This window comes from Penaeus vannamei, chromosome 9, assembly GCF_042767895.1.
Source record: "Penaeus vannamei isolate JL-2024 chromosome 9, ASM4276789v1, whole genome shotgun sequence".
Taxonomy (NCBI): domain Eukaryota; kingdom Metazoa; phylum Arthropoda; class Malacostraca; order Decapoda; family Penaeidae; genus Penaeus; species Penaeus vannamei.
Window position 1 is genome coordinate 42,863,569 of NC_091557.1, and position 11,436 is coordinate 42,875,004.

An 11,436-nucleotide genomic window follows, 5' to 3' on the forward strand; every position below is an offset into this window, starting at 1 on the left:
AACTTTAAACCCATATGATAAATATAGATAATTTCTATCTACCGGTTTGTTAGAATTGTGCGAGGCCCGACCCAAAACATTTTCGTATACTGGACATGCATAAATAAAGAAATAAATGCATATTTATCAGGCTTGACATGCATATCAACCGGGCAAATAGATAAATATATCTGTCAAATATATAGACAGATATGCCTTTATTTCTGCGTCTGTATTTATGAAAATTCTTTGGGTCGGGCCTGGCACAACCAAACCGTACTTCGCGATTCATGAACAGTATAGGGCCTACACTGTCATTTTATCAGAGCTACTACGTCCCTTGTTGCAAGTAAGGGCGCTTTCTGTACGCGTCTTAAAAGCGTAAAGGTCATTAGGTTAATTCTCGTGTAATTAGAATTTTGAGAATATTTGAATACATCACTACATCCTCTTCCTGTTGCGTAACATATAGATTGGTAAATGGATATCAAATACACTTAATCGGCAATTAGATCGGTATAATTTAAATCATATATTTTTTTTTCAGATTATTGTTTTACATATTACATAGGAATTAAAATGTTTTCCTTAGATAACTCTAATTTAACGAAGTTCCCCCAACCCACATTGAGTCGTCATAGGAAAGACTCGTTTCAAACATTTACAAAGTCTTTTTTCTTACATTGCATAGTAATTTCATTTTAAGAACCCTTTTGAGTTATTTATATTTTTAGAGCATATTTTGGAATTTGATATTAAACAACTGCGGAAGTTTAATTACATACTTCTCTAGGACAGGATACAAGTGGCTAGCACATGAGCCTACAAGCAAATGTAAACAGTCAGAAATCAGCTGGGTTGGTACTAAGTCTGTTATTTTACAAAATAAATTGATAATAAAGTAGATTGCATAGAAAATATGACATATACAAGTTAATGAATGACCCAGACGGCTACAGTTTCACAATAGCGCTCACAAAACCAAAAATACACACGTATTGGAGGGAAGAGCAACCTCGGTCAGTCTTCACTTTGTGGGTAAAGCATATTTTGTTCTCCAGTGCTTGATCTTGGCCAGCAAAGATGACAGGATTTTCCTTGAAATAATTTGGACACTTTCCATGAAAGCTTGTATAACATTTGGATTTTTTCTAAAACGTTTGTATAACAGATTCAAAGGATTTCGGTATTGTTGGATTCTTCTCACGATCTATGTAGCAAATATGTATATTATTATTATCATTCACTATATTGCACAATGCAGGGGGCTGTTTCCCCTGTGACACCCCATGTGGAGCTGCTGCCCCCAACCCGCACCCAGGAAAACAAAGAATCCTTCACATATTCATGGCAGGAGAGAGCTTCGGACAGACTTGGCAGTGCTGCATATGCATGGTAGTCATACACTCTCTCCTGCTGTGAATACTTGGAAGATTATTTGTTTTCCTGGACAGGGGAAATTTAATAGGTCAGTGCCATAGACTGGAATTAATTGCTCTTGAATCAGTATGAAGAATAAGGTTATGAGTCTATTATTTTTTTCAGGACCTTTTATTACCTACACAGTTTGAGCCAAGGGAAGAGCAACTTTTGGTGAGCTAAGAATGAATCGAGTTCAGAAAAACAGGTTGGCCCGGCCTCCTGGGACGCAAGGAGCCGAGCTTGAGAATCAGTTCATTCTTCGGCTGCCCTTGGTAAGTGTTATCTTTCATTTGAATATTTTCTTTCATTTTAAAAGTACAATATATTTTATGGAATGTTTCCTGTATGGCACATGGGAAACTTAATTAAAATATTCTGAATTGTACTGTGTATAATTGTGTATTATATTGAGTGTGAATGACAAAGGGGATATCTTTGCACGTCAAAATATTTCTTGATTTATAATCTTCGATGGTAGGAAACTGATATTGATGCCAATATTCGTTCAGCATTTTGTGAAAATTGCTTTTTGGCTATAGATTAGGAGACAAGAAATATATATATATAAATGTAAGCATCTTCATCATTAGTTGCCTTGTCATCATCAGCATAATCATCATAATCATGTCATCATCAACAGCATAATCAATGTCATTTTCATCATCATGTCATCATCATCTTCAATCATCATCATCAACCATCATCATCATCCATCATCAATCACCATTAACTTTCATTAACTAATTATACAGTATAATGATTTTCTTAATGTGTGTGGATCTATGTATGCACATATAAGTGCATTTTCATGTGTACCTTTACATCAACAATATATATTCCTTCTTTCATTATCGACTGTGCTTTGTGCTGAGTCAAGAATTCTTATGGAAAGCAGTATTTACAGGCCCAAGCACAAAATTTGAAGGAAGCTATTAAGCAGGGACAGACGAATATCAAAGACCGACTATCCATCCAGTTGGATTTCACCAACGACAAAGATGATATGCGCAATGGTATCATCACCTTTGATACCATCATGTATAAAGCAAGGGTAAGATGCAAGAATGGTATGCATGACGTACTGTATATCATACTGGAGTAATATCTGTACCTATTGACCATATGAATTTTTTATTTACATGTTTGATATATTTGTATGTACTCTATAGGTATTTAAAAATCTTAAAAGATATTGAGTGCTCAAACTCTCGATATACTAATGTTAACAAAGAGAAGAGGAATGACAGACTGCCCACATCTTTTAAACTGTAGTCTGGACTATGGGTGCCTAATTCATAGCAACCTAGTATTATGCAATAGATTATATACAACATAGTTTTATTAAAGTCGTGTTGTGGTATTTAGTTTAAATAATGGCATTGTCGAGTGACGTTGAGAATGTTTTTTCAATTCTTTTTATTTTTTTTACCTTATTTTTCCAGCTTGTGGATATCCCAACAATTATGGAAACCTGGAAGACCATTGACGGCAAGAATTTCTACAAAACAGCTGATGTTTGTCAGGTAAGAGGCTTTATATTAATGTTCATTTACTTAGGATTATATAACCTCTATTTATTATATATCCATAGATTTATTTGCAGAGTTAAATATACTTCAGTAATTAAAGATGCATGGCAAATCCCTCTTCAGTTAAAGCAACAGTTAATAATAGACTATTACCTTGATGTATAATCTCTTCCATCAGACTGGGAATCTTCATGACCTAGTTTAATTAATGAGTAATGATTGGACTACAAGAACATTGTGAAAATGTTGGTATTTCTTGTTATCGCTGAAGTATTATTGTACCCAAGGAAATATGTTGATAAAATTATAGTTGTCAACTGATTCACTACCTGAGCATTGAGTCTAAGAAACACATCCAGTTGTTGGCAATTACTTGATTAAAAGTCCCAGACGTATTAGAAAGTCAAAATATTTTATTGGAGAATATATCCATATTATCAGTATTTATCTGAAATTAATTTGAATATTCAGATACATCTAGGTTACTGATTATAGAATTGTTTTAATGAATTTTCTTATGCATTTTTCTTATTATTGAATTTTTCTTGCATTTTGATATAGAAAAGAAATGGACACAAGAGTATCTTGTGAATTCTAGAAGTATCATGCATTGTTAGTTTATTATCTTGTCCATAATGAATTTGAGACAATATTTCTGTTGCTGTGTGCCAAGCGTTGGGGAGAAGATTTGTTGGATGTGAAATGCTTAGGCAAACACTTCTCCGTACTTACTCACTAAAACAGTTGTATCATATATAATGTTTTAGTAGCAAAAATTGTTTTAATGAATTGTCTTACGCATTTTTCTTCTTGGTGTTATTGTTTAACCTGTTGGATCCGCTTGCGTCACAGAAATCACGGTGCCGAAAATATGGGCAGTGGGTAATGTCAGTAGCCAACATCTCAGGCATGTGATGCGTAGGCTGGGCGCATGTGAACAGCCATGAGGGGTGACAAGACTCTGTGCCTCCCCTGTGCCAAGTTATTTTGTGTAAACTTTTTAAGCTTTTATGCCATTTTCCTATGTCCATATTTGTCTTTTGTTTTTTTCCAGATGGTAATAAGGTATTTTCTTTGCACAGACTCCAGGTCATCTCTCTATGTAGTAAATAACTCAGTGCAAGAAAAAAAAAGGAGCATTTGGTTATTTGTGTCATATATCTTATCTTTTCATGATTTTCAAATTTTGTGCAATACAGCTTGTGCCATTAGTCACAGCAGCCAGGATATGATGCACAGCATAGAAATGACATCTTCCCTTGAGCTGACACTCTTCCAGTCCATTGATGACATGTTCATGTCACCTGGCCCTCAAACCCAGATTTTTTCATGATGGGACTGTAACATCGTCCAGGTCATAGGGATTAAGCATTAAAGTCTTGAATTTTGATATAGAAAAGAAATGGACACGAGTATGTTGTGGATTCTAGAAGTATCATGCATTGTTAGTTTATTATCTTGTCCATAATAAATTGAATACAATATTTCTGTTGTTGTGTTCTAAGTGTGAGGGATAAAATTTGTTGGATACAAAATGCTTAGGCAAATACTTCTAGGTACTTGTTCACAAAACAGTTTTATCATATATTATGATTTAGAAGCAAATATAATAAGTTTGTGAAAAATTATTTAGTTTTTATTTTAATGATCATAATATTAAGGTTCTTAGTTAGGTTACCTTGTAATTGCAGCATTCATACCATTTGTATCATAGTAGTATTTTGGTATAAAGTTTTTGCGTAAAAAAAGAAGAAGAAGAAGAAAAAATGATAGGCAGCTGCAGTCTCTTCATGTGTACACATGTGTGCAATTACTTGCACACACATCCACAGTCTCTCTCTCTCTCTCTCTCTCTCTCTCTCTCTCTCTCTCTCTCTCTCTCTCTCTCTCTCTCTCTCTCTCTCTCTCTCTCTCTCTCTCTCTCTCTCTCTCTCTTTATCTTTCTCTATCTCTATCTCTCTCTCTTTTTCCTTTTTCTTCTCTCTCTCTCTCTCTCTTTCTCTCGTTTTATCTTTCTCTCTCTCTCTTTTTTATCTTTCTTTCTCTCTCTCTCTCTTTATCTCTCTCTCTCTCTCTCTCTCTCTCTCTCTCTCTCTCTCTCTCTCTCTCTCTTTCTCTCTCTCTCTCCCTCTCTCTCTCTCTTTCTCTCTCTCTTTCTCACTCACACAAACACAACACACACACATAAACACAAACAAACACACACACACACACACACACACACACACACACACACACACACACACACACACACACTCACTCTCACTCTCATTTTTGCTCACCCCCTCCCTTTCCCCTTCCCTTTCCCCCTTCCTCACCCTCCCTTTCCCCCTCCCTTTCCCCCCTCCCCTTCCCCCTCCCCCTCCCTGATCCAACATCACACTGGCAATGTTTATATTTCTGGGTGTCTCATATATGGGACATCCGTCGCAAATGGGTTAAATTATTTTTCCAAATGCTGGAAATTAGTACCAGTCTGTTGGTTGTATTTTTATGTACAAACATTTACTTAATTACAAGGTATTGAATCATTTGATTTTGTAAATAAACTCATTCTTGCCGACGACAGATGCTGATGGTACGCGAAGAGGAGGATCCCCCAGAGGAAGAGGATCCAAAAAAGAAACGTCGTGATCCCAATAAAGTTGACAAAAAATACCTCTGGCCCCATGGTTATACGCCTCCCCTCAAAAATGTCCGCAAGAGACGTTTCCGCAAAACTCTACGCAAAAAGGTTCTTTGTTGATTATGTGTTTGTTGTATTTATTTATTTATTTATTTTTATTTATTATTATTTTTTTCTGATTGATTGTTTGATTACTTTACAGGATATGTAAGTTAACTGTATTTAATACATTGACGTTAATTGAAGGAAGAGCATTTTATCATACTTGATTTTGATGTTTTAACATTTTGCAGAACTTAGACCTACCAGAAATTGAGAAAGAAGTAAAGCGTTTATTAAGAACAGATAATGAAGCCATTAGTGTGCGGTGGGAGGTTGTACGTGAAGAAGACGAAAAGAAAAATAATGCTGACACAAACTTGTCGTCTTCTAACTTAGATGGTATGTAATGAGAAGGGAACTTGGGTTTCTTTTTCTATTTGTTATTTCAGTTATGGATAGGCCACTTAACAAGCAAAGTAACTAAATAGTTCTTTAGATTAGTAGTAGATCAATAGTCTAATTCTTTACAAGATAGAGAATTCTTTGATGAGAGGCTCCATGGTTCAATACCTTGGTGATGAGATTAGGCAGTGAGTATAATTTTGAAAATTCCTTCATCTTCGTAATTTGATATTTAGATGGCTCCCTCATCTATCTTTCATTTTAGGGCTCTCTTTCTTCTATTTACTGCTCTAAATATCAACACTATTATTGCTTTAATTTTTTCTTTATTCTCGTTATACATATTAATACCCTTTTTTTTTTTCTTTCTTTTTTTATTTAGAACAACTGTTTGGAGAAGTATTGAGTTCATCAGACGATGAGGTTGGTGCCACAATTAACATATTGGATGAGGATGATGACTCTCGTCTCTCAGTTGATGACAGCAGATTCTCCGAGTCGTACATGGTAAGTTGATTCCAGCATCTTTTAGGGGTACCTGCCGGCATTCACCCATTTTCTCTGACTCTTTTAGCTTAGTTTGTTTATTTAGCACTTTATTATTATTATTATTTTTATTATTATTATTATTATTATTATTATCATCATTATCATTATTATTATTATTTTTATTATTATTATTATAATATTGTGTGCATGTGTGTTTGTCTGTCTATCTGTCTATGTGTATCTGTGTCTGTCTGTCTATTCATCTTTTGTAGAAAACTTCTCGTGTAAATATATATTATGTATATTGGAAAGATGAATATAACACCAAACAACTGTATCTACAGAATGAGACCGGAAATAGTCCCTCAAGCAAGTCAAGCGCTGCCCCTCTGGTAACCAACTTCTCGGGAATGTTCTGCAACGAAGGAGACTCGTCGTCCTCCAAGCCTCAGACGCCCACTCCCACAAAGCCTAGCTCTAGCAAAGGTATGTGTACGATGTTCTTCTCTCCATTTTCTTTCCTTTTTAGATTGTGTTTGTTGTTCGAGTTTGTTGAATTTGCAAAGTCTTGTACCGGTTCATTTTTAGGTTAACTCAGATATTTGCACCTTTGGTAGTGTTGAGTAAAAGTTGAGTTCATTGTTCTGTTTTTTTAATCAGTTTTGACAGCATATGAGTGTGAGACTCACTGATATATGTAGTTGTTTTTGTTATGTCTGTATCATCAAACACTAACTTGTACATATGTTACATGCATATATACTTTTAGTAACACAAGTACGCATGTGTGCAATTACTTGCACACACATACACAGTGTCTGTCTGTCTCTCTCTCTCTCTCTCTCTCTGTCTCTCTCTCTCTCTCTCTCTCTCTCTCTCTCTCTCTCTCTCTCTCTCTCTCTCTCTCTCTCTCTCTTTCTCTCTTTCTCTCTTTCTCTCACTTTCACTCTCACTGTCATTTTTGCTCACCCCCCTCTCCCTCCCCCTCGCCTACCTCCATGTTCTCTATTTCTCTCCCACTTCCCCTCCTCCCTATCTCTCTTATATCAATTTCCAAATATATTACTTAAAGAACACTCACACCCTCATAAAATTTTGCTCTACCACAGCGGACATGTACACCAGATTTTATTTTCACAACCATTAACCAATTTTAGAAATGTTAAATGTGAGGACACTAGAATTGAATAGTCATATTGTAACCTATATATATATATGTATGAATAACTGCTGTGTAGCAGGTCCATAACTCAATCCTCCATATCAGGTCCCATTCCATTTCAATAAAGAAAAGAAGATATATCCAATATTAATATGAAAACACATTATGTTTCTTGGACAAAAAAACAACAACATTTATTTCTATACTCTGCCACTAAATGTCTAAGGCTCATTTCAGAAGCATTGACCTTTTACTCTCGGCCATAGACACCATGGTGTTTTATTTTTACATGTATCACTGCCAACCATGGGGAAGTACTGTTCATGAATTACCATGGTGACCTTAGTGCTCTTCTGAAGTCATTGGTACGGTTTGCCATTTACTGCAAGAGGTACATGGGCCTTTATTATCCACCTCACACAATGCATGCCGTAACTCTGATGTCATTTTCGGCTGTTTTTTTATTTATAATTAACCAGAGAGAGTGACAAAAGATAATTTTTTGTGGATACTAGTCTAATGGTTCATAATGATTCAGTTTGCTTAGTGCTGTTTGTTTTTTCATGTGGATAATGATTAGGTTTAGGTAGCTTTAGAGCACATCAGAGAGTTGCCGTGGTAATGCTTATAGGACAAGCTCAACCTCTGTGACTTGAAAATGCCCTTTTTTTTGATGAAATGAAAAATATACATTGAAGCAAAAAGTATATGCCCATGATCACTACCTGTAGGGAACTGGCAGTCAGATATGTTAGGACTATGGCAAAAGGTTATTAGTGTCCTCTCTGAACAGCAAAAAAGGTGATGCATCTGAAATGGACTAAGGGTACTCTTGTTATTTCAGTCAATGTCCTTTTTATACCATTACACATATACATGTTGTGCTTAACCCATTTGATCAGGATATTTCACTGCCATCATGTGGCTTATGGGCAAGGGTGCGCACAAACAATCGTGTATGGTGACTAAACCATGCCTACCCATTTTTTTGCCTTCAAGTGGTTATATTTGTCATTTGATTTGCTCTACCTAGTTGGTGTTATACTGTTTTCCTTGTACAAATGCCATGTCATATCACTAAGTAGTCCATAACTCAGTGCAGTAACAATAACAGTAAATAACATTTTGTTTTTTGTATTAATAAAGAAAAATGGATAAGACAGTTCCTTGTAATGCTATCTGCATTAGTACCGGTACCTTCCATTCATGGCTCAAGGGTCGTACATTCCACATTAATTTATTGATGGAAATAATGCAAAAGCCCCACTGAGTCTCATCACCCTCCAAGAGCTTTGTGCACTTACGGCAAGTCATTCCTGGCCTTCAGCCGAAACTCTCATGACGGCAAGTTCCTGTCACCTTGGCCCTCAGCCAGATTTCCCCATGAAGGTATGTTCTCGTCACCCACGCCTCAAGGCAAATTTTTTCATGAGGTGACAATAGTGACATTCTGATCTTAGGGGTTAAGTTGATGTGTTATAGAAATTTTCATTTGTGTAGAAGTGTATTTGTGTATGTGTGTGTTCATTTTTGTGCATATGCATGTGTTAGTGCGTGTGTGTTTGTGTTAGTGTGTGTGTGTGCGTGTTTGTGTTAGTGTGTGTGTGTGCATGTGCGTGTGTGTGCTGAGAATGTGTGTGTATACATGTGTGTGTTTCAGGAACATAAGTATATATATATATTTATGTGGAAGTAAATGAGTATACATGCTTGTGTGTGTGTGTGCATGTGTATCCATACATGTAAGTGTATATGTGTGTGTTTGTGTGTTTGTGTGTGTGTCTGTGTGTTTGTCTGTCTGTTTCTCAGTGTTTCCTTGTTCCTGTGTGCAAGCATGAGTGCGTAATTTTTTAGAATTATGAATTTTCATTTATTTATACAATATGAGTCTACATATGAGATGCTTTTATGTATCTTTACATGAATGGTAGTATCTGCTGTTACAGCCACATGAATCGTGTTGGCAGTTGATTTAATGGTATGGCAAAAATATGAAACCTTGTTGTTTTAATTTTATTCAGCTTCATAGTAGATAGAAAGTTTCTCGTTTGTATTTTGTGTGCAAGACTAATAGAATATTTATTTTAAAATCTCATATTTTGTCTGCTTTTTATTTTAGACTTTGTGTGGCAAAATGGTTTGTTCCTTGAGTTTTATTATCTTAAAAAATGTACAGTGTACAAATGGAATCATTATATATAAGGTTGTTGGTATATGTCAACCATAGGACATGTACATCTTCAAAATTGTGTGTTAATGCCTTGCTGCATCACATGGCAAGAACTATTCTAACATTTCCATCTATGAGGGTCCACCTGCTATGCACTGACATAGACATGGTCGGCACATGTGAATCAAACAAACACATCGCTTCCCTCAGGCAAAGCCAAGCGCTCAACAGCCGCCAAAAAGACAGTCTCGACAGCAGGCGGGCATGTCCGACCAACAGAGGAAGGAAGTCATTCCTCTGAGGGCACCAGTAAGTCCTTGGCTCACTTAACCTCACCCACTTATATATACTTTGGCATAACGGATACCTGTTCTATATATTGTCCCACCCTGCCTGTCCTCTGCTTGGTAGCCTACTCCGCAAGCCAGTGTACAGATTTGCCTATATTCTGATCACTCATTATCTCTATGGTCTGAAGTTCACTCTGGTATGTCTCTTTAATTTTATACTTTTTGCTTTTTAGGTAGTAGGGTTAACCATTGGCTTTCTCTTGTTTTACCTCTTGGTTTCTCTCTATTTGTACAACTTTAACCTCAGGTTTAAGTTCTGCTATTCAAAATAACTTTGCTGTGATATTTTGCTTTTTTGCACAAATTTCTCCTGGTAAGTTATTTTATAATGCAAGTAAAGAATATTGTAAGTGCAACATTTCACCATTTTTAGCTATTTCAGATGTCTGTGAAAAAAAGAAAAAAAAATGTAAGGGTCATGAATTTTTTGTCCTAAATTTGTATGAATTTTATCTGTTTAGAAATAGTTACAAAACTACAAATAATGTTTTAACCTATTGGCTGCAGACACATTTACTGACCACTGCATTTTCATTTTTGTGAATTTTGTTGCACATAAATTGCTCCAAGCATGCTAAGCCACAAATGAGTCAATTAGTAGGCCCAAGAGACTGCACCTGATTTCCCTATTCCTTGAATTTGTGGGATTTTTTTTTTTTTTCTTATGCTATCAATTGAGATATGAAGATACTAATAACAATGAAGAATAAAAACAAATCTTTACAAAAATCCAGGAAATGGGTAAACAGGTGAAATACGTAGGACTAACAATTGACTCCTTGGTGACTAAGCACTTGTGGAGCCATTTCTGTGTAAAAGCAATGAATGGACTATAATGACAGAGAACGTGGCATGTATGTCATGCCACCTGCAACCAATGGGTTCATATTATGAAGTTTGTTTGGAGTACACAAAGATATGCTTTCACCTATTTTCAAATGTGCAATTTTATATTTCAGAAGAATTTGATCCCTGTCTAGTGTTTTATTTAATTATTAATACACAATATAGTATTCATGAGTAATGCAGAGTGTCTTAGAGTTGCTATGATTAATATATCTTCAAAAAAGCTTGTTTCAAAACATGTTGCCATCCTCAGCAACTAAATGCAAAACTGATGTAAATTTGATCATTGCTCCATTTCTTTTATGTATACAGCAGTGCAGCAGTTTTATTGTGTATAAAACTGCTCTGTTAGAAATTTTCAATTCTATCATGTAGTAACTCTGTTCAGTCACAATCTATAGTTGCTTGTTTTTCGCAAT

The 11,436-nt window shown here is 35.7% G+C and overlaps 1 protein-coding gene across 3 annotated transcripts in view; it reads left to right on the top strand.

The window, feature by feature from the left end:
- Positions 1 to 1,524: 1,524 nt before the first annotated feature.
- Positions 1,525 to 11,436, top strand: part of Taf7 (TATA-box binding protein associated factor 7) — a 14,653-nt gene continuing 4,741 nt past the window's right edge. The window contains exons 1-8 of one of the 3 annotated variants that reach the window (XM_027358786.2): positions 1,525 to 1,673; positions 2,297 to 2,452; positions 2,844 to 2,924; positions 5,500 to 5,664; positions 5,850 to 5,997; positions 6,383 to 6,507; positions 6,834 to 6,975; positions 10,032 to 10,130. In XM_027358786.2, coding sequence (XP_027214587.1) covers positions 1,584 to 1,673; positions 2,297 to 2,452; positions 2,844 to 2,924; positions 5,500 to 5,664; positions 5,850 to 5,997; positions 6,383 to 6,507; positions 6,834 to 6,975; positions 10,032 to 10,130 — 1,006 coding nt within the window. In that variant the 5' untranslated portion in view covers positions 1,525 to 1,583. The remainder of the gene's footprint in view (positions 1,674 to 2,296; positions 2,453 to 2,843; positions 2,925 to 5,499; positions 5,665 to 5,849; positions 5,998 to 6,382; positions 6,508 to 6,833; positions 6,976 to 10,031; positions 10,131 to 11,436) is intronic. The other 2 variants (XM_027358808.2, XM_027358823.2) reach the window with 2 other exon arrangements.